This window comes from Nicotiana tabacum, chromosome 19, assembly GCF_000715075.1.
Source record: "Nicotiana tabacum cultivar K326 chromosome 19, ASM71507v2, whole genome shotgun sequence".
Lineage (NCBI taxonomy): Eukaryota > Viridiplantae > Streptophyta > Magnoliopsida > Solanales > Solanaceae > Nicotiana > Nicotiana tabacum.
The window spans coordinates 100415306-100439552 of record NC_134098.1 but is presented as its reverse complement, the minus strand read 5'-3'; the positions used below and the strand labels follow the sequence as shown (position 1 = coordinate 100439552).

General features: G+C 35.5%; 1 protein-coding gene and 1 pseudogene across 2 annotated transcripts; both read right to left on the bottom strand.

The window, feature by feature from the left end:
* On the bottom strand, nt 1-23453 carry LOC107821034 (MADS-box protein SOC1-like). Of its 2 annotated transcripts, XM_016647426.2 has the most exons (9): nt 23250-23453; nt 22790-22978; nt 1308-1392; nt 1141-1202; nt 932-1031; nt 804-845; nt 536-577; nt 221-403; nt 1-127 (listed from the first exon to the last, which is right to left on the bottom strand). In XM_016647426.2, exons 2-8 carry the CDS (start codon nt 22969-22971, stop codon nt 257-259), a joined length of 660 nt encoding a protein of 219 aa, XP_016502912.1. In that variant the 5' UTR covers nt 22972-22978; nt 23250-23453; the 3' UTR covers nt 1-127; nt 221-256. The 2 variants fall into 2 exon arrangements, with proteins under 2 accessions (XP_016502912.1, XP_016502911.1); XM_016647425.2 differs by having other exon boundaries at nt 1-403.
* LOC107821030 (pre-mRNA-splicing factor ATP-dependent RNA helicase DEAH1-like) lies at nt 1652-8767 on the bottom strand (annotated as a pseudogene).
* Nucleotides 23454-24247: the final 794 nt, after the last annotated feature.

The following is a 24247-nucleotide window of genomic DNA, read 5'->3' as shown; positions in this document are numbered from 1 at the left end:
TTGCTTAAGATTTTCCTGACATAAACAGTGATTAGAATATTGTTGAGTTGTATAGTTGTCCCACAAATATGGAAGCAGCTAAACTGGTACAAATCAAAGGAATTGACCAAAAGTGCATCAGCTGCGCCTAAGAGACATACATCTTATTAGTTGCTTGCTCAAAAATGCACAATTATTTAGCATGAATACTAATATACTATTTTCACAATTGATTTTATACCCTGGAACTGCAGATAGTCCAAAGATTTTTCACCTATCAATTCTGTAAGGGACGCCTTATTCTGCACTCGGGTGGTCCAATGAACAATTCAGTCTCCACATCTGATTTTTCGCTACTCTCTGTACAAAGAGCTTCCCCTTCCTTTTCTCCAGTTGATCCTTGTCTCCGTTGAAGGCCACCAAACTAAAAAAAGACGCGAGAGAATTACTACTTTCCTTTATTATGATTTTATACTCAACTATGAACTATAGAGTCGAAGAGTTGAAAAAAGAAGACTTAAACTAAGGTTTGAGGCTAAGGAAAAGAAAAATATACCTTCTCCCTCAGTATTGCATTTTCAGAAGCAAGGATTTTCTCCTGGATTTGTTAGACAGGAAAGAATTAAATAAACTAGTAAAACAGTTAACTGACGGACAGAGACATTGACATGCAGCGAAGTTATGCCCATATGTAAGTTGTTTCGACTTTGCAATCCGAGTTATCTTGAATTCACTGTTTGAATGATTGCATTATGCATGAAAACACTTATTGTGTACCTTCATGGGAATTGCAGCTCAAAATAAATTAATAACTGTGGTGTTACCTTTTCTTTTAGTCGTTCAATTTGTTCCTTAAAAACTTGAATCTGAAAAGAACAAGCAAAGTAAATTAAATGATAAGTTCCCAAAACTTCATAAGAACAGATCATTTCTTGGACTTTTATGAAGAAACCTTTCGTGCTCGGATGGTACTGACACTCCGCTCCAACTGTTTTTCTATCTGTTGTAGTTCTCCAAGGGTACAGGACTGCAGACCTTCTCCTAAGAGTTTCCTGATGCAAATTCCATTTGTTTTAGAAGACTTTCAAACTTACTAGGAAAGGGAGAGAAATGACAATGAAATGACAATGCAACAACTTTTGGAGTGGGGTTTGATTGAACCTTTTAGATTCTTCAAGGAGCTCTATCTTCTTCATCAAACTTGCTGCCTCATGCTGCATATGCTGCATTATTGTGTAAGCTACATTAAACCGGTTTTTCCATTTTTTGCAAGAAACTAATTGCTTGTCAATTCACCCTAAGGAGGAGGCATAAATCCAAGGCATTACCTGCAGATTCTGTTCCCCAACATGGTTTTCAGGTTGAACTTTGTCTTTATTATGCCTCTTATATCGCTCTATTATCTCCTGCGTGCTGCCAAATTCTCCCTATTACTCCCTTTTTCTTTCTTTTGATAAATATACCCACAGGCGAATAGCATAAAGAATTTTGAGTGACAACTATTCTAATAAGAACATAAGCAACTCTTGGACTCCTCAGGTAGTTGAACCCACAGGCAAATTGCATAAGAATAGACCTCTATGTGATCATTCAGCTGTGGCAATTTATCTAGTACATAAGACTTTGGAGTGTGGGCAAACATGTATTAAAATACCAGTGTTTAACACAAGACTCACTGGAACTTTTTTCTTTTTTTCGCAGTTCATTAATTAGACAGTTGCACTTCCTCGTGCTGACCTACAATATAATGCATCAGAAAGAGGCATGTACAAAGAATTACAGCCGTAAATCTACAAAAATCCAATAAAATGAAGAATCTACAAAATCCTATATACAGCTATCTAATTGTCTCAGTTAATGTCTATGGGCTTCTTCAAATAGCAGAATCCTCCCCCCAGGCAGTATAATGGGCAAATTTCCAAATCCGAGCATACGTCACTATGCACGGCCACTTCCGCGAGGCATTTTCTTTGAGCTGGAGTCTTCAACATCTTTCAACTGATAGTAGCGAGGAGCTATTTCTACAAGCCATTCTATTCTGGTTTCAGTTCAGTAATCTGCCGAATGTACTCCTTAGTCGTCAGGACCAGCTCGTGGTAGACAACCCATCTAGGAAGCCCCTGCGCTAAACCAGATCTGGGGTGAATGTAAACTGTCTGCGGATGTTTAACAGTTCGATAAAATCTGTTTTTTTGTAGTCTTGCTTTGTGGGGAAAAAATCCTGATGCTATAGACTTCTTCATAGCATCCCAGTCATTAACATTTGAAGTCAACTCAATTTCCACTCTTTCTTGCCGGCCTTCCAATTGATCTCAGATATCCCTAGCTCTCTTCATGCTTCTAACCTGAATGTAGTTTGCGTAGCACCACTCCGTGGAAAAGTTTGTTTCCTTCCAAGAATTGTAAACATTTAGCAGAGTGATATGATCTCCCATGTTGCCCAAAAGAAAATTCATCTGCATGGACTTGTTTGTCCTTTGGACGATAGAATATTGAATTCCCCACAGAAAGCATTGCAGCAATACTTATTATTTCATCAGAGCACTTGTACTTGTCAGACGCAACAATCATCTTGGATAGCATGGGATCTAGGGGAAACTCGGCCATTCTTCTACCTATTTTTGTTAACTCGCCAAGCTTATTAAGGGCACCAAGGGCAAAGAGCAGTTCCAGCGCTTTAAGTATAGCTTCTTCCGGTGGGGGATCCATGAAGTCAAAATTCACCAAGTTAATAATCCCAAGGCTCTTGAGACAAAGCACCACATTTGCAAGGTTGGTCCTTTGTATTTCAGGGACTGTGTTATCTTCCAAATCATTCATGTAGTTATATGCAGTGCATAATCGAAAGCACTTTCCAGGACCTGTTCTTCCAGATCGTCCAGCTCGCTGGTTTGCAGAGGCCTTCGATATAGGAGTGACCATTAATGACTCCATTCCCGTCCGAGGGTTGTAAGACTTCATCTTAGAAAATTCTGGATCAATAACATATTTGATCCCATCAATCGTCTATGATGTTTCAGCAATATTTGTAGCTAGGACAACCTTGCGAGCCCCTTCAGGAGTGGGCTGAAATATCTTGGCTTGTAATTCAGTTGGCAGGTTTGCATATATTGTGCAAATTATCAGCTCAGGAATTTTGTCCCCAAACCCTTTATCCGGTGCTTAATAATCTCCGTCTGCTGTTTCACTCACTGCATTCCAAGGCAAACTCCTACTAGATCCTACTATTCCTGATATTCCTACTGGATTTGAGCAACTCGCATCTCCTCCTGCCCAGTCAAAAAGATTATGATATCACCATCACCAGGTGGTTGAGTTACATGGATCTGAAGAGCAGTGACTAATGCTGCATTCAAGTAATCCGCCTCTGGTGCTTTCGTGTAGTGTATATCGACTGGAAACCGCCTTCCAGGAATTTTAAAAATTGAAGCACAGTCAAAATAATCACTGAACTTCTCTGGATCTAGTGTCGCACTTGATATAAGCAACTTTAAGTCAGGCCGAAATCGAGCAATATCCTTAACCAACCCAAACAAAATGTCAGTTGATAGTGTTCTTTCGTGAGCCTCGTCGAGCATGGTTACACTATAGCTTGCTAGATCAGGTTCTCCAACGAATTCCCGTAGCAACATCCCACCAGTCATGTATTTCAGAATCGTTGTTTCAGAAGTGCAGTCTTCAAAACGAATAGAGTAGCCAACCTCGTGACCAAGTTTGACTCCCAATTCATCAGAAACACGTGCAGCAACACTCATTGCAGCAACTCGGCGAGGTTGAGTACATCCAATCTTCCCACACTTGGTATATCCCGCCTCGTGTAGATACTGCGGAATCTGGGTAGTTTTTCCGGAACCCGTTTCTCCGACAATAACAAGAACTTGATGATCATTAACATCTTTGAGCAAATCATCCCTGTAGGGGTAAATGGGCAGAATCTTCCTGTCCTCCTGAAGTTTTTCTAATGCCAATTTAGCCGTAGATTTTTCTCTTGACTCAATGGGAGGCTCCTGTTCAACATTAACACCATCCATTACTGTTGCTTCTATGAACTCAATTTGATCTTCAAACGCAAATTGATAGTCCTCAGATCTTGGGATTCTATTTTTCGATCCAAATGTAAGTGTTGCCTTCGTAATCTGATGTTCTTCCCATGCTTCTTGTTCCGCGAAAGAGCTCATATTTTGAGCAGCATCTGGATCCCTGTAACGCAGCTTTGCAACTGAAAATCTCTTTTTTTGATTTTCACCACCTTCAACACCATAGGCATCAGGCATTTTATATTCGCCCATGACATCAGTATCTTCTGATTGCTTCTTTAACTTGTTCATATACTTTTTGCTTATATCTCAGTTAACTTTGCTCTACTTCTGTCAACTTCACTTTGTCAAACAAGTATTGCTCATCTTCTATATCGTCTTTGAGTTCCTCTACGTTCTTCTTTGTTGGGCACCAGCTTGCACCACTTCAGGCCCAAAGCCGCATACTTAAATTTGGCTTAAGTTGGCCCCACTATTTATGTTTAGCCCTTTTGTTATTAATAAGCCATTCTTTGTTAATATAGCATAGTAGTTACTCATTTTAGTGGTTAGCCATTTTACATTGTATAAACAAGATATAAATAGAAGAGGCCACATCTGTTAAGGTTTGGCCGATTGTTTTGCATTCTCTCTTCGTTTGTTCTCTCTAATGAACTCTCTAGAAAGCCCTAACCTCCATTAACGAGCTTCCCTTTCTGATTTATTTTCTTCATGGTATCAGAGCGGGGAATCCGTTAGATTTTGCTCATCTACGTCGAGCGGTGTTACCCCTGCCTGATTTCACCTAATTTTCATAAGGATTCATCTTCGTCGGAGCTTCGTTATTCTTTTGTGATTTTCCGGCAAATACACTATGTTCCTTTGCGACTGATTCTATTTTGCGGTGCAGATTGTACTGAAACTTTCTGGTGTTGATTGGAGGCTGAGATTTCTATTTTGTTGAAGCTAGAGTTTCGTCGATTTCTCTCGGAGCTAGGGTTTCCTCGTTTTTCATTACTTCTTGCAGCTGCTCTACTATATCAAGGCTTTACTTCTTCAGGTTGCGAAGAAAACCGGTATTTTCACCTCTCTTTTGCATATGTTGGATTCTGATTTTAATCTAAAGTGTTTGTTGGTAAGTTAATTGTTGTAACCATGACTTCTTCCGCGTACACTCCTAACCCTACATCTCCTCTATTCCTTTTGTCGTCTGATGTACTTGGTGTGTCCTTGGTCCCTGTGCCATTTTCGAGGAGTGGGTTTGGAGGTTGGAAATGAAGTATGATAGTGTCGTTGTTTGCTAGGAACAAAATTGTATTTATTGATGGTTTGTGTCCTAAACCTGCTCCAACTTCCACTGATTATAAACAATGGGACGGTTGTAATAATATGGTGATATATTTGGTTAACAAGCTCGTTTTCACTAGATATAGCTGAAAGTGTTCAATACACTGAGACAGCAAAAAGTATATGGAAACAATTAAATAATAGGTATGGTAGTGTAAATAGGACCAAAGTTTTTGAACTAAAAAGGGAACTTGCCTCTACCTATCAAAGATCCCTTGATATTGCTTCATATTTTACCAAACTTAAGAGAATCTAGGATGAATTGGGAGTAATGTGCAGCACCTATGCGAATTCTTGCAATTGTGCTGCTAAAAAGGGTCTCCAAAAGGAGAAAGAGGAGGACAAAGTTCATCAGTTCCTCATGGGATTGAATGAGGTTTATGTTGGTGTGAGAAACAATATGTTGATGATGCAACCTCTACCATCCCTTGATAATGTCTAACATTTTTCTTCAAGATGAAAAGCAAAGACAAGTCAACCCACCTCCTCAATTTACCTCTGAAGCCGCCTCCTTCAATGTGAATTCCCTTAATAAAACTACTCAACCCCAACTGAATATGCAATTCCAGGGGAAGCAGAGACAGTTTACTCAAAGAGTGAACTTTGATAGTCAGTTCAGGGCCTTTAATCTCTTCTGTAAGTATTGCAAGAAGCCTGGGCACTTAATTGATAAGTATTACAAGCTTCATGGCTTTTCTGGTAACTTTAAGTTTACAAAGGGTAGAAAGGTAGCTGCTAATATGGTGACAGACTCTGATTTCTCTGCTTCTGAGTGCACGTCTTTCAATCAAACCTCTATTGTGTCTGTTGCTGAAAATGTTTCTATGGTGCCTGGGTTAACAAAGCAGCAATACTCTCAACTGCTCTCCTTGTTGCAGCAAGCAATCTCATGTCTCTGATCCTGCACCTCAACTCAATATCATGAGTTCTGCCAACTTTGCTGGTACTCTATTGCCTAAGAATGTAGTATATGGTTTCAACTCTATTTTGCTAAACCAATCTGATTCCTTAACTTGGATAACTGACTCTGGTGCTTCTGACCATATGACTGCTAATAAAGAATATCTCATTAATATCACACCTTTACTATTCCTTTCTTAGTGTCTCTTCCAAATGGTTATAAAGTAAAAGTTACTTATACAGACTCTTTTGTTTTGACTGATTCTATAATTCTTTACAATGTCCTTTATCTACCTTCCTTTAAGCACAATCTCATATCTGTACACAAACTCACAGACCAATTTGATTGTATAATTCAGTTTACTAGATTTTCATGTCTCATATAAGGTCCTTCTCTGAAGAAACCTCTGGATCTTGGTAAACTGGACAGTGGGTTGTAAAAATTTGTATGGAAAAAACCCTCTCAGCCTCAGGTTACTTTGTCAACTGCCTGCAGCAGCTTGTCATCTCTGTCTATTTCTGATCATCTTCCTTGTACTATAAATACTGTTTCCCCTTCTTGTAATAAAGCTGCTATGAATAAAATGGATATTGTTTGGCATCATAGACTTGCACATGTTCCTTTTATTAAAATGAAAATTATTTCTGAAATTTTCTCTGATATTTTCTCTACACAGTCTTTTCCATGTACTATTTGTCCTATGGCTAGACAAACTAGATTACCATTTTCTGATAGTTCTATTCATAGTTCTAAGCCTTTCCAACTTTTTCATGTTGACACTTGGGGACCATATCACACTTCTACATATTCAGACTCAAAATATTTCCTTACCATTGTTGATTTCTCTAGATGCACTTGGACTTATCTAATGGGGTCCAAAAGTAATGCCTTTCCTCTCCTAAAGGCCTTTGTATTGATGGTTCAAACTCAATTTCATGTTACCATTCAAAGCATAAGGTCTAATAATGCTCTAGAATTGAGAAATAGCAATGTTGCAGTTTCCTTCTTTTCTGAAAATGGAATCATCCATCAAACTAGCTGTCCATACACACCTCAACAAAATAGTGTGGTGGAGAGGAAACATAGAACCCTCCTAGAAGACTCCAGGGCCTTACTTTTTCAATCCAAAGTACCAATCAGATTTGGGGGAGATTGTCTCATCACAGCCACATACATCATTAACAGACTTCTCTCTAGGTTACTATAGAATAAATCACATTATGAGTTGTTATTTGGAAAGACACCTAGCTATTCACACTTGAGAACTTTTGGCTACCTCTGTTTTGCCACTGTTCCAATTCATCAAAGAGACAAATTGAAACCTAGAGCTATCCCATATGTTTTTCTTGGCTATCCTTTTGCAAAGAAAGGTTATGAGTTGTATAACCTTCAGTCAAAGCAGTGTTTTGTCTCTAGAGATGTCATTTTTCATGAACAACTATTTCCTTTCTCTTCAGATTTTTCCCTTCCAGTTATGTCAAAGGACTCATTGTCAACTACTTCACTTTTTGTTCCACCTTATTGGTCTGAACCAGTTCTACCTCCTGCTGCTACCACCCCTTCAACTCCTACTGACAACCATCCTTCACCTTCTCCTCTCATTACTGATGCTTTCTTTGACTTTGTCCCTTCTACTTCTTCTTCTACCACCTCTGTTGCCCTACTTAGAAAATCTGATAGAACATACACTCATCCCTTTTATCTGAAGGATTACATTTATAAACTGCCTAGTTCTCTTTCCTGTTCTGCTATCCAACCTGTAGAGTTTGAGTCATATACTTATTCTCATGCAGCCCCTATTCCAGCTTGGCAGGATGCTATGAGAAAAGAGTTTGAAGCTCTAGAAGCTAATAACACTTGGGATATTATTGAATTACCCCAAGGTAAGAAGCCTATTGGGTGCAAATGGGTCTATAAAATTAAATACAAAGCTAATGGTAAAGTAGAAAGATACAAGGCTAGGCTTGTCATTAAAGGGGACACACAGGTTGAGGGGGTGGATTTCAATGAGACATTAGCTTGGCAGGATGCTATGAGAAAAGAGTTTGAAGCTCTAGAAGCTAATAACACTTGGGATATTATTGAATTACCCCAAGGTAAGAAGCCTATTGGGTGCAAATGGGTCTATAAAATTAAATACAAAGCTAATGGTAAAGTAGAAAGATACAAGGCTAGACTTGTCATTAAATGGGACACACAGGTTGAGGGGGTGGATTTCAATGAGACATTTTCTCCAGTAGTGAAGATGTCTATTGTCAAGTGTTTGATTGTTGTTGCTATTAAGAAAAATTGGTATTTATTTCAACTTTATGTTAATAATGCATTTCTTCAAGGTGAGTTGGATGAAGAGGTCTATATGAAACTACCTCCTGGCCTTTCTGTTTCATCTTTTTCTTCTGCCTCTTTGGCTTGCAAGTTGAAAAAGTCTCTTTATGGGCTCAGACAAGCTTCGAGGCAATGGTATGCCAAATTATCTCAAGCCCTTTATTCTAAAGGTTTTCATCATTCACTCAATGATTAGTCTTTTTTCATCAAAGGGTCTCCTAGTCATCTAGTCATCCTGGTTGTTTATGTTGATGATATCATCTTCATTGGTGATGATTTGCATGAGATTTCAGTTTTAAAATAATTTCTAGACTCTAGACTCTGAATTTAAGATCAAAGACTTGGGTTTTCTTCATATTTTTTGGGAATTGAGGTTACTGTCTTACCTGATGGTGTTGTATTAAATCAGAAAAAGTTTACTTCTGACGTGCCTTTCACCATCCACATTCCTAACTACCTCGTCTTCATGAGTCTCAACCCTCCTCCTGAATATCTTTTTACGGGTATCCTCTTTCCTAGTCTGAGAGGGCATAGAACTACTTCCCTCACCAACATTATTGTCAACATCATCAGCCTCTAAAAGTGTGCAGGTCTTTTGCTTCCTCGCCAACATTGCAGCCTCCTTTTCTTGTTGTAAATAAAGATTTGGCCATGTCGTTATACGCTCAACTCTAGCAAAAATTTCTTGAGCAAACACCCGTATTTCGTCGGAGGAAGACTTTCCCATATCAACAAGCTGATTTTTTAGATCAGCAGCTGATGAAGCTTGCTTAGAAAGATTAAGAACACAAGTAACAACTGTGGGCTGTGAGACATTAATTTGTCTGAAACCCACTTCCTTAATTCAGACCCCATCCCATCTTTTAAGGTTGATATCGCAGGAGAAGAAAATCGCACTATAGTTTGAAATTGGCGGGCTAACGGAATTTGGGTTCCATCAATCAATTATTGCCAACCGAAAAGGGTTTGGGGCTTGCAAATATAAATATCCGATTGATGTTTACCCAATCCTATTTGGACTGGGATTCATGCAGGTATATTTGATTGATGTTACCGAATCCCACTTGGACTGGGATCCATTCTCACTTAAAAATAAAAATTATGTTTCAACTTTCAAAATCCTTTTGAAATGTGGAAAAGCTTAATGAGAATACTCTGATATGGAACTCCTCCTTATAAGTCCAAGCCCAAAACATTCATTAGATAGTCTTTTATAAAATACAGAAAACTTCTTAGTCAATGGATATATTTGGAACTCTGAAAAATAAAAGAATTTGGATATTCAAATATCCAAACTAGAATTAGCAAACATATGATCTGCTCAAAACGTCAAGCTTTTTACATTGATAAGTAACTTTAGTAACAATCGTTAAAACGAAAACAAAAATAAACTTTCATCGACTAGCAATTCAACAGTCATATGAATAAACGACTGCATCCATGTATGGAGATATTCTGCCACTTTGTAAAGCTCCAATATAGTTCAAGAAATGCTGAGTAAATTCCCTATTTGTGGAAAAAAATCTTGATATTTTTTATTGACACAGGTAAAAAGCAAAGACATAAACTAAACTATGATCTAGACTGATATACTTTCTAGTTCTCATATGATTTAGGGCCAACCTCAACAGTTTATGTGCTCTCTATGTGCTGCGGAATCAGCTAGTTTGGACAAATTATAGCATTTGCGCTGATATGTCAGGAGTAGTATTTTAAAAGGCGTTTTTGAATCAATCCCGTGGCAAACCCTGGACGAGGCATAGTAAATATGCACCGGGGCTATCCGCAGGCGAAAGTATCACAAGACATAAGGCTCATTTCCTAGGCGTACGCCTAGATGTTGGGCAAGTTTTTATTTTATGGCATAAGCCGAGAAACCTTTCCAAAATAGAATTAAAAGCTAAATGAGTCCTTAATTTAATACCACAAAAACACTAAAGTCAAATAATTATTACATTCTAAAAATCTTAAATAGTTAAAAGTCAAAAGATTTTTATTCCTAGCCCTAATTTTTACTCTTTCTCTTTGTCTTCTACCGCACAAAGGAAATAATTATCAATTTGCAATACTATAAAATCAAAACGCATCATCCTTCATGATTTGCTCTGGTTCAACGTTTCTGATGGTTTCTTCTTTTTTTTCTTTCTTTTCAAGTTATTTTGCTATTTCACTTTAGTTTATAAATTTATACTCAATTTTTTTTTCCAAAGTCTCATTAGCTTTTGTCATGAAACAGTTTTGATTAGTTTTTTATAGCCTGTTTGGCCAAACTTTTCAAGAGGTCAAAAGTATTTTTTTCCCAAAAGAACTTTTTTTTCCTAACTTCAGGTGTTTGGCCAAGCTTTTTGGAGGAAAAAAGTATTTTTGGGAAGTTTCTGAGAAGCAGAAATTAAAAAGTAACTTCCTTCCAAAAGCAGAAACATAAGCATTTTTAACTTTTCTTCTTACCAAGAATACCCTTAACAAAATATAGTGTATACCAAAATAACCGTTAAACCTAATACTTAGGATATTAATGTATAAATATTTCTTATTATTTTTAGGATAGTTTTCTAATATATAGTGACTTTAGAGATGAATATTTTTATATTTGTTGAATGTTTTTTAATATATTTAACTTATATCAAAAGAATTAAGTACTTTTAAATTTTATTTTCATATTTTACTTAAATAAAATGAAAAGATTTAATTATCGCATGTAATAAAAAAAATTAGATTATTTATTTACTTATAATATTAAATATTTAAATTTATTCACGTCTTTATTCGTAATTTGATACTTAAAATCACTTTCTGAAAAACTTGGCCACACACAAATTATTGCTCAAAAGTATTTTTCAGAATGAGTAGCCAAACACAAACTACTTCTCTCCAAAAGTACTTTTTTCAAAAGTACTTTTTGAAAAAATACTTCTCAAAATAAGCTGATTTTTTCAGCTTGGCCAAACAGGCTATTAGTCAATTGCTTATTCAAATTTGCATTTTAAGATGAACTAGTTCTATATACATTTCACTTCTTCTATCTTTTCTTCAAATTTCTATAACTTTGTGTAATTTTATCTTTTTAATATATATTTTTATAATAGTAATATATAAAATTTAAAAAATTAAAGATCCATAAGCTTAAAGCATAGTGCTTCGAGGCTAAGGCATCGCCCCACATCAGATAAAGCACTTTGTTTCACGCCCGCGTTTTTTAGAACTCTGGCCAGGAGCAACTATGTTTACATGATTTTTAATTTGGATCCAAATTAAGTTCCTATTTTGAAAACCACCTAGGAATTTGATTTGGGTCTAATTGGGTGTAATTACAAAGTTTAGCATGTTTATTTGGCCAAGTAATTACTTGATCACCGTGAAATTGGGTGTAATTGAAAGATTGTAATTACACTCTCCAATTCTCAAAAGAAATGTGAGAAATAGTGGTAAGGTAATGTAACTCTTCTGATCTTTTTTTATTTTTATTTTTTGAATATATTAAGTACTATTCTTTTTATAATATTTCTTTTTTATTTCTCTTACTCTCATTTCTTAACCTTCAAACGTGTTACTTAAGGTGTGCTTCCATATAATTTCGCAACCTCTCTTCCTTTATTATTTTCTTTATTTTCTTAGTTGTTAAACATAATTTCGTATTTTACTAGCTTTGTTTTCTACTCATTAGTATGAAATAATTATTTAAAAAATACCCCCTAAACTCATATTTATCCGTTTGTTATTTAAAAAGTACACTCACCAGACTCACTTATGGGATTACACTGGGTTTGTTGTAGTTGTTGTAATTAAAAAGTACAACAAATTATGAATTTAATATTTTACTCATTTAAGTTGGTAAAAACTTTAATTCATAATTGAAAACTATATTAATTATTTTAAGCTAAAATATTATTTATTTGAAAGATAATCAAGATACTGATAATTCTTTCTGATATTAGTTATCAATTTATAATTATCTAATGCTTTTATTTTTAAAAATTACAATTTAAATATCTAATTATAAATAATATTTAGCTTTTCTTATATATACATTTTTTGTCACACATTAATGAGTTAGTAAGAACTTAAATCGTTTCTGAAATTTGAATTAATTAATTTAAGTAATAATATTATTTATTTGAAAGATACTTACTATTTTTATGATATTATTATAAATATATAATCATCTAACATATTATTTAATATATTTTGATAGGTTAATCTGAAAAAAGTTTATTTAACTATAATTATATTTTCTCAAACAAACAGGTTATTTAATTACTAATTATCAAATTGTGTAATTACACAATTTGGTAATTACACATGGCTTTCCAAGCCGACGTAAAGGTGACTATTCGAAAATTCTTACACACTCTACGAGGAAAAGGTGTAACATTTTGTACCATTAACTATATTAGTATCTATTTGTTTCTTTATTCATACATCTTAAAACGCCACATGAGTGGTCAGGTTACTTTTGAAGATATTTTTCATTACTATGCAAGTTTGGAAATCGATTAATACAAGTCACTTGAACTTTTGTTGAAGACTAATTTAAAATTGGAGTTGAGAAATCTGAATTATTCAGGATTTGGTATTGATTAGTTTTTCTTAAGTAATATCTAGATAGGTTTTGTAGTCTTAGGATTTTCGGAAAACGGCCTAAAATGCCCCTTTACTATATGAAATAGAATATGACAGCTCTCCGTTAAAAGTTGGTCTCTATTATGCCCTCGCTGTCAATAAATGGGCTCGTATATACCCTCCATCACTAACGGGAGACTCATAAAGCCACGTGGAATATATGTGAGGACAAGTTAGACCTAGTTCGAATTGTACAGGGGCATATATGAGTCAGTTATAATAGTCATTTCTCAAATACTTCACAACTCCATATCAGTTTACTTAAACACCTATTTGACAACACCAAACTAATTATCACAGCAAATAAACTAAGTCATAGACACAAACATTCAAATGAACGGCAATGACTTCATTAAATCCTAGTAGTTCAAAGGGGTCGAATCATAATAAAAGACAATGTCAGAATGTTCTAGTAGCTTAAAGGGGTCGAATAGGAGGTGTCATTGCGGACTTGCTGCCAATTATTTCATAGCATGGACTCCTTTAAATGCTGGGACAAGTTTTTTCAAGTGCCCGAAGCATGAGGTAAGTAAATTTTTTGATGGGTTCTTTTAATTATCCCGATTTGCTTGTAAATTTATTTTTTTTATTTTTTATTTTTAGGACGAAAAATATTCCTATTGGGAATGGCAAGATAAAGAGCTACCTCCTAGAGTTTCAAATCTCATATGCAGTTTAAAGAAGGAAAAAGAAGCTCTAATCCGTGAAAGAAATACTCTCCAAAGGAAAATTTGATCTTGAGAATATTATGATGTTTATCGATCATGGAGGAATAGAAGCCTTGGAATTGGAAAAAAATGTTCTAATGAAGAAAGTGACTGATTTAGTGTAATGACCCGACCGGTCGTTTTGAGCATTTATGCTCCTTTCAACTATTTGAAGTCTTGAATAACTTCCTACGATGTATTATGACTTGTGTAAATTATCGGTTGTAGTTTTAAGGTATTTCGTAGTTAGCTTGGAAGAATGAATTTTCATGTTTGAAGCTTAAGTTGAAATAGTTGACCGGTTATTAACTTATGTGTAAACGACCTAGAAATTTAATTCTGATGATTCCAATAGCTCCATATGGTTATTTTGGACTTAGGAGCGTGTCCGAAAAATTATTTAGACATCCATAGTGGAATTAAGCTTGAAATGCCGAAAGTTAAATTTTGAAAGTTTGACCGGGGAGTTGACATTTTGATATCGGGGTCGAAATCCATTTTTGGAAATTTGAATAGCTTCGTTATGTAATTTATGACTTGTGTGCAAAATTTGAAATCATTCCGGATTGATTTGATGTGTTTCGGCACAAGACATAGATTTTGATTTGAGGTGAGATTCGATGTTTTGATGTTATTTGATGTGATTTGAGGCCTCGAGTAGGTCCGTGTTATGTTATGGAACGTGTTGGTATATTTGGTTGAGGTCCCGAGGGGCTTGGGTGTATTTTTTGATCATTGGTTGAGAGATTAGTAAAGTTAAAAAATTTGGGAGTTTGGCCATGGTCAATATCAGGTCAAGACAATCTCTTTTCAGTGTTTTGAGTACACGAGAAGGTCCGTAGCATGTTTTATGATTGAAATTCATATATGGTTTGTGTCTGGGAGGTTCCGGATGAGTTTCGAGGTGAGTTTTGAGCGAGTCCGGGCATTTCGGCACTTTGATATTCTTCTGGCACTTTTGGGGGTGTGGACCGCACATTTTGGGGTGAAAAATGTGGACCTGGGAGGAGGAGTGCGGACCGCACAATTCTGTCTGCGGCCGCACTCCAGGGAGTTCTGCAGATTCGCCGGTCCGACTTCAGAAGCTTATATCTTTTGATCTACAAAGAATTTTGAGATGATTCAAAAACAAAAATTATAGCTCTTCGTGTCTAGTTTCCAGAAAGGTGAATAAGTATCATTTAGACATCTGTAGAGAAAGTTATGGCTAATTTACTGAAGCCTGGTAGTGGAGAGGCTGCGAAGTGCGGACCGCACAATTTTTGTGCGACCGCAGGAGCTGGGATGTGCGGCCACACTTGAAATTGTGCGGACCGCACATAGTGAGTTCAGAGAATGTACTATATAACCGAGACTTAGGTCATTATTTTATTTTTGGACCTTGGAAGCTCGGTTTGAGACGATTTTTCGTGAGTTTTCAAGAAATTCATCGGGGTAAGTAATTCTAACTCAGATTTGGCTAACATACATGAATATATCATTGTTTTCATCATGTAATCAGTACTTTGAGATGGAAATTTGTGGAAAATTATAGAAATTTCATAAAATAAATTTTTGGGATTTGAACACCGATTCAGAGTCGGATTTGAGTGAAATTAGTATGGTTGAACTCGTAATTGAATGGCTTGTCAGATTTTGTAACTTTTGTCGGGTTCCGAGATGTGGGCTCCACGGGCGATTTTTTATGAAAAATTAGCATTTTCTTATGGAATTAATTCCAATGAATTTTATTGACCGAAATGAATTAATTGTGACTAGATTCGAGGCATTCAGAGGCCTATTTGCGAGGCAAGGGCATAGTAGAGTAAAGAATTTCACACTCTAAGGTAAGTAACAATTTTAAATCTGGTCCTGAGAGTATGAAATCCCGAATTTTGGTGTCATGTGATTATTTTGGAGGTGACGCACATGCTAGGTGACGGGCGTGTGGGGGTGTAGGCGTGCACCGAGGGGATTGTGACTTGGTCCGTCCCGTGGGATTGTGACTTGGTCCGTCCTATGGAAACTGTAAAGCTCAATAACTTGTTGATAGTTATGTGCTCTCTATGTGTTGTGGAAACTTGACTATAAGTTATGCTAGAAATCATGTTAGGCTATATGTTGGTATTGTTGGGACTCGCAGAGGTCGTGTACATGTGAATTATCTGCTTAAATTGTTATTTTGTACTCGGTCACAACTTACTTGATTATTTTATCTCAGTCTCTATTGTTCATTTCATTATTGATGTATCATATCATTGTTGTTTGGGCTGATTTTATGATTGTGGAGAGCCCGAGAGACTGGAGAGCTTTATGACTGAGTTGGTCGTGCAGCACGTGAGTTGGCCGTGCGGATCCTTAAATTATACTATAGCACGTGAGTTAGCCGTGCGGATCCTTATATTATACTATAGAACGTGAGTTGGCCGTGCAACATGTGAGTTGGCCGTGCAGCACGTGAGTTGGCGTGCGGATCCTTATATTATACTATAGCACGTGAGTTGGCCGTACGGATCCAGATATTTATATTATGGCACGTGAGTTGTCCGTGCAGATTATAGCGCTTGGGCTGTAGGAGCCCCTCCGAAGTTTGTATACCCCGAGCGAGCGCAGGTTCCCATTGAGTGTGAGTGCTGAGGGCTGAGAGCCGAATGATTGAGTTATTGTGACGAGTTGAGTGACTGTTGCCTGAGAGGCTGTACTTGCTTTCATTTGTCGTTGCACTTAGTTGCTATCTGTCATCATTGTGAAACTCTCTGAAAGATTTTATATCCAAATTATATGAACTTGAACTGTATAAATTGATTTGACTTAAACTGCTGGATTTAAAAGCATATCTATTCTCTGTTGGAATTATTGAAAATGAACTATAACTGTGTAGCTCGTCATTATCTTCAATTCCTTAGTTATTATTGTTACTTGCTGAGTTGATTGTACTCATACTACACCTTGCGCTTCGTGTATAGATCCAGGTATTTTCGGACATAGCGGGTGTTGATTCTCTAGCACAGTTGATTTTTCGAAGATTCAGAGGTAGCTGTCGTGTTTCGCAGACCTTGCCCCTCCTTTCCTATCTCCTTATTTACTGCATTTGGTCTCAGACTATTATGGACCGTATTTTTCAGACTTGTATTCATATTAGATGCTCATGTACTCAGTAACACCCGGTTTTGGGAGTGTTTATATATGTATTTGTGAGTTTTTCTTTCGCTAAATTTAGATATTATGTTTTCAAACTTATAAGATATGGTGGTTTATTGGGATTGTCGGCTTGCCTAGTATTAAGATAGGTGCCATCACGACGGATGAGATTTTGGGTCATGACATTTAGAGTACTCAGTTGTGCTTGATGCTAAATTTCGGAAGAAGATGTGGATTTTCATGTGTGTGATATTGGGATGTTTTATTATGTTCTTTGGATCAGTGGGAAATAATTTATAATTTTAGTGTTATTGTGGCTTAATTATTGTCTTTTATTATGTAATGAAGCATTATGTTTTTGTACAAGGATTTAATGAAGTCATTGTTGTTCATTTATTGTGTCTATGACTGAGTTTATTTGCTATGATAATTAGTTTGGTGTTGTCAAATAGGTGTCTAAGTAAACTGATATGGAATTGTGAAGTGTTTGAGAAATGATTATTATAACTGACTCATATATGCCCCTGTACAATTTGAACTAGGTCTAATTTGCCCTCACATATATTTCACGTGGCTTTATGAGTCTCCCGTTAGTGATGGAGGGCATATACGAGCACATTTGTTGACGACAAGGGCAGAATAGATACCAACTTTTAACGGAAGGCTAGTATGTCCTATTTCATATAGTAAATGGGCATTTTAGGCCCTTTTCCGTAGGATTTTTATTTTCTACTTAAAATAAGTTTTGTATTATTATAAATAGGAGTTGTGCTACTACCCATTTTCTCTGTTGTGATTTATGTTTGTGCCGAGATGTATGAGCTTATGAGTGAAGGTAATAGTATCTTTTAAATTGATATTATGTTTGCTCAGAGACGTTTGTGTGTAAAACATTTTCACTTAGAATTTCAAAGATCTCTAAAATTTCTGTTAATGAAATTTAATACGCTTTGCAAAAAAAAAGGTGGACAACTAGAGATGAGAAAATAAGTGAAAAGGTCTTTGTTGCGAAGTCGCTTTGGGCAAACTATAGCAAGACTTCTCTGTGAGAATACTCGGCTATCTCCAACTTCAAATAGAGAAAATTCCTGGAATTCTCTGATGCCGGGGAAATCAACCAAAAAAGAGAAGTGTTCACCTTGTGGTATATGCAAAGTGTTTTATTTGTAAAAGATCTGGACATAAGTAACAAAGATTGTAGGTTTAAAAAGGAGCATGCAAATATGTCACAACAAAGAAGAAACTTTTTTTCTAAAAATTGGAGAGAAATGCTCTAAAGAAAAGTTAATGAAAGATAATTGTGAGAAGTGTATCAATCAATAACTGAAAGTTGATGACAAATGCAACAATAAAAAAATTCCAATCATTATCTGTATGGAGTTTCTCTCAAGAAATATTTTTAGTGACATCTCTTCTACTAGAAATGGGATCCTATAAAAACTGAAAAATCATGGTCAATGTTATCCTATCTATTCTTCGCATATGACTTAATCCTAATGGCAAGGCTTGTTAGGTGTGTGTGAACAAAATCCTACATGAAAAGTAAAAAATTAAAATAAGCTACTTATAAAGAGTTGTATACTCTAAATGGTGTGAGGCCTATTTGGAAAAAAACGTGCAGGCTTGGCCTAAAGCGGACAATATCACACCATGTTAAACATATATTTGGGCTAATATAGTCCAACAACTAGTACCAGAGCTTGTGATTATATTTGATTGTGTTGATTGTCTATTTGAATGATAGAGGCAAATATGAGCAAGATGAAATGTTTAAATGGCAGTAATTATTACATTTGAAAAGGCAAGATGAAAGACTTCTATTTATCAAGAAAATGCATTTATCTGTGTGAGCATTTACAGGTTTGTGGTTATATTACACAATTGGTTGAAGATAATGTTTGAAATCATATTGCGAATGAGACACAAGCTAGAAGTTTGTGGGAAAAATGCGAGACACTTTACGCTTTGAAGACTAGCAATAATAAGTTGTTCCTGCTGAAACAATTGATGAATATTCAATACAAAGAGGGCATTTCTATTTCTAATCATATAAATAATTTTCAGGGTATCCTAGACCAGCTGTCTGGAATGGGGTGTAAGATTTGATGAAGAAATATAGGGACTCTAGTTGTTGAATACTTTACCCGACTCTCGGAAAACTCTTCTGGGTTTCTTTGACTAATTTTGCTTCCAGTAGTGTTGTAACTATGGAATATGCTAAGAGTGGTATCTTAAATGAAGAGATGAGGAAAAGATCCCAAACTTCGTCTTCTTCAGATTCACACTCCGACGTTTTGGTTACTGAAGACAGGGGGAGAAGCAACTTCAGAGGCCAGAATGACAGAGGCAAAAGTAGAAGTAAGTCGAGGTCCGGGTACAAAAATGTTACATGTGATCATTGTAACAAAAAGGGGCACATTAAGAAGTTCTATTTCAAGCTTAAGAGAGAAATGAGACAACAAAAGAAAGATGGCGACAATGAAAATCGTGTTGCTACTGTTGTTGATGATAATATTCTTTTTTCCCACGATGAAGATGTCTTTAATTTTGTTCATGATGAGACTAGCTGGTTTGTGGATTCAGGTGTCACTTCTTATGTCATGTCAAAGAAGGAATACTTTTCTTCTTATACTTCAAGTAACTTTGGAAAGTTAAATGATGGTGAGGTTGATGTATTTGGTATTTGATACCAGTTGTTGGAGAAAAACGGCCCAAAGATACTCTTAACATGGTGTGATATTGTTCATTTTGGACCAAGCCTGCACGGTTTTCCCCATCATGCCTCACACCATTAAGAGTAACAAATCCCTTATAAGTAGAATCTTTTTCCTTTCCAGTTTTCATATACGACTTTGTTCACACATACCAACAAGGCTAACTAGGAAAACTGACACTGTAATGAGCACCCTCACTAATTTCAACACGCTAGCATCAATGATTTCGCTTTTCTAAGTCTAAAATCATTTTCTCTACAAGCAAGGATGATTAGGCGAATTAATGCCATCTCAAGCACGCTATCTATCAAAGCAAGTCAAGAGTTTGGTAAGTACTTGAGCTTCCCTATGTTTAGTAAGAGACTAACTCATAAGGACTTTCAGTTATTGATAATCTTAATACAAAATTAGCTGAATGGAAGACCAACTTTTGAACATGGCAGGTCGCACTAATTTGGCTAAATTATCTCTTAATAGTATTCCGAATCATGTCCTTTTACGTGTTTATTTGTCTTAGATTTTCATATCTTGCTTCCGTCTCAATGAAATTGTGTCTTCAAGTTGATGTGGTCACTTCCTGATGAAGTTATTGGATTCAACACTTTACTATTTATACTTTTTAAAGTAAAGGGAATTGGTTAGTTATCATATATGAGGAAAGCACTTTAATACTCTATCTAAAATCTCTATATTCATCATGAAAATTAAGTCAACCGGTTCATGCAAGTATACTATACGAAAATATTACAAACTTGGAACAAAAAAGAAGTTTCAGTTAAAGTATTGCTTCCAAAAATGATGGGGATGAAGAAAGAGGAAGAAAAACCCCAAGGATCAACAGTAGGGAAAATACTGAAAAGCTATATATAGGAAAGAAAAAAAGATATAAAGGGCCAAGTGTGTGGGAAAGGTAATTGGTCTTTTTACATGATCTTGGCAATCATCGCCTCATGAACTAAGGCTTGGAGCAAAATAGAAGAATTTTTAATTTCGAGGAAGCCTCAAAACCATTTTCATTGTGAACTGTGTAGCAAGTGTCCAATCTAAAGATGGAATCATTGGACAATTCAGTATTAAATTAACTTTAACAATGATAGGTAAGGATTCAATGGTTTAAATTAAGTTGCAACACATGTATCAATCACGTAGTAAGGCATTAAGGAAAGTGTAATTGGAAGTAGAGGAGTCATGTGCTGGAATATTCGTGCATTAGGTTATGGAGAGAGTGTACTAGAATGTTTGAGCATTAGGTTTTGTCAAAGTGTTCAAAGTACTTGGAGCAGCATTGAACAATATGAGTTGCCGTAGTGGTCCATATATCATCCATTTCTAAGTTTATGAGACAATGAAAACAAATCCAGTAAACAAGTAAGGATTTATCTTATATCCACAGCAAGTGCAAATATTTTCTACACTATTAATGTATTTTAACTTGTCGTAGCAGGTAACCTGCCTTATTTTTCAGTGATACTGAACTTACTTTTAATGGACAGTTCTCGTTACCTTTTAGGTGACCTTTTCTTATTTATTTTTATTAAGCCATTACGAAGGCTTGTGCAGTTGGTGTTGGGGTTAGAGGCTCGACCCTTACCATATCTATTAACATGCAAAAAATTACAAAATGAAGGAGGACATGGACCTTAACCTCCAAAAGAGACGAGACTGATGAATCAATCTTCAAAATATGTTGGAAGAGAGAAGCCTATACAACTCTTCCGTTGCTAACTGTGAATTCAACTTACAAAGAAATTACTTTTGTCGTATCTTCTTCTAATACTAGGAACTTGCCATTTGTCTAGTTGAAGATGCCCCTTGACCTTTTTTAGAAGTTGTTGTAAAGAGTAAGAGAAGGTAAGAGAAGGTACCGTTTCCACTAGACGAATTCATTTACCATTCAGTGGATAGCAGTTAAATTGAAAATTATTAATATAAAAATCGACTTTTGTGCATAACTGCATATAGATAGAAATCTAACTTAGGGTTAATGTCGATCTATTTAAGTTAAAGTATTTTATTGACAAACATAGTAGGAGTACTAACATTTTCTGAGAACAGATGGTACTAGTACATATCTGCCCAAAAGATTCTCAAGGTTTGTTACAAAGGAAACAGCCCAAGAGTATGGCCTTCCTAAGCAAGACAGTGAGCATGAAATCAAGTACTACTAACTTGACAACGGGCTCCAAACTTTGCTTTGAAGTTCACATTATACCTCTTTACAACACTAAACAAATCAAGAAACTCAGTTTCCTTTTAACTTTGTCAGTGAAGCATCCCTCGATTTATTATTTTTTGTCAACTGATTAATGCTTATTTTATCAAGTTTACGGGAAAGAATGACTCTGACGACTGTACTTTTAACGAAATATTAAAATTTTACACCACGTATAGGATGACGAGGCATAATTTTACTTCAACTACTGAAATAACAAACCCAAAATAAGTAACTACAAACGTGATTTATATACTCTAGTACTCATTTCCTTGGGTTGTCTTCTTATCATGATGAACAAGTTAAACTCAAGGAAATTAAAACTTTGGTCCTAAGAAGTTGATATTATTTCCCTTTTTGATTATCGCATGACGTGAACAAAACTTGGACGAAAAATTGAATATAGATCTTTATCTTGAATGATCATAAAATGACACTCTCAACAGGAATCTCTTAACTAGGGTTAAGTTGCTAGGTAGATGGACAGTACCTAGCTTGGAGAAGCAAATTATGCTTAGGAAGGATCTCTTCATGAATTAGATGTTGACAAATGAGAAGTCATTAGTTTCCTTATAATTTTGAATTTCAAAGTGTCATTTTAATTAAGCAGTAAGTCATATAATTAAAGAACTCTAAGAAAACCTATATCATTTATAAAATAAATTCGGATGAATGATTTTCTAGGTACAAAGATGAGATCTGATGAAAAGAAGCAAGAAAATCACACTTGATGACTATAAACAAATAATTAGGACTTAAACTCAATCAAGATGTTGGACATCTGAAGGGAAAAATTACTTGACACAAATAATTAAAACAACAGAAAAGTAAGAAAGAGATGGTGGTACCTAGAGCTAGCAAATTCATAGAGCTTTCCTCTTGGAGAAAAGATAACCAATCCAACCTCAGCATCACATAGTACTGAAAGTTCAAATGCTTTTTTTAGCAAACCATTTCTGCGTTTTGAGAAAGTGACTTGCCTGCTTGTCGCGTTCTCTATACGCCTCATCTGAGTTTTTCCTCTCACCATCTCCCTTCTGTACAAGATATGAAAATCACCCAAATATAAAGAAGAAGATGTCAGTGCCAACTTAGAATACAAAACAAGAATATACACACACACACACAGATATATATATATTTGTGCAAGTATAAGGAAGATATAGGACGTCAAGTAGAAGAAATGGACAGTTATTCCAATAGGTGAAGAAAGAGAGAGTCTTGATGAAGAAAGAATTGTACAAAAAGATATGAAAACCAAATTGAAAGCCTTAATTAGTGTATATTGGAGGAGTAATGAGGACTTACAAAATTGGCAAAAACTCAGGAAGCTTTTTCCTTGCAGGTATGAGGAAATATACAAGTGAAGCTAAAAGGGGGAAGTCCCAAATCTGATGTGTGTATGTGGAAGAACAACCTGAAAGGGTAATAGGTGCAAATTTTGCTCTTTCTCAGCCCCAAATTGTGGTATATTATCAAAATGGATAAACAGCGACAACGCCAAATACTTTACTTTCCTTATTCTAATTAAATTAGAATGTGATTTATATTGCGTAAAATATTTTATATTATCAGTCTAATTTGAACTCTTTATTTTTTGGATAATTATTTTCTTATTATACACAGTTGCTCCATTTATAATTACTCTTTAGATAACCTACTGTGTAAAAAATTGATATTATCAATGCACAAAAATTAGATGGTAGTTATTCTTTAAATGTTTGTTTGGTACAATAATGGGATATCCCATAAAATTAGTTATGGCGCCTTATATATGGGATAACTAGAGCCCACTTTTGGATTGGCTTAAAAAAATTATTTTTTCAACGTAAATAGCTTTTTAGCCAAAAATGTAATAAAGTTGGGTTTGTTTTAAGCAGTTTTTAATTTATTTTAAGTAAATTTTAACTTTGACAAACATTGAAAAAAGCTAAAAAGAACTTAAAAATTGATTTTATCAGCTTAAAAGTCAATCCAAACATACTCCTAATCCTACCATTTTAGTATAAAATTATCCCAATATTAACTAATACTTCAAAACAAACATGGGATAAAATTAATTCCAAGTTTTATTCTGAAATTATTATTGTACCAAACGACCCTAAGCATACTCTCTCTCTCCTTTTCTTGAGGTCTCCCCGTGCCCACTGAGAAAAAGAAAATTAAAGAAAGAAAAACTAAGAGAATTAATAATTCAGTGAAAGACCAAAACATCATCTTTCATTACTTTATAATAGTTTTGTAAACCTACAAACTTAACCCAAAAGAGAAAAAATGAGATGTAAAAGGATATTAGACGTGTGAAC

Excerpts from the sequence above, each read along its gene's own strand:
- LOC107821034 (XM_016647425.2), bottom strand. The coding sequence starts at position 22,971 with ATGGTGAGAGGAAAAACTCAGATGAGGCGTATAGAGAACGCGACAAGC. Across the intron at positions 846-931 it reads GTACCATCCGAGCACGAAAG|ATTCAAGTTTTTAAGGAACA; the intron begins GTTTCTTCATAA and ends TGTTCTTTTCAG. Across the intron at positions 578-803 it reads TTGAACGACTAAAAGAAAAG|GAGAAAATCCTTGCTTCTGA; the intron begins GTAACACCACAG and ends TAACAAATCCAG.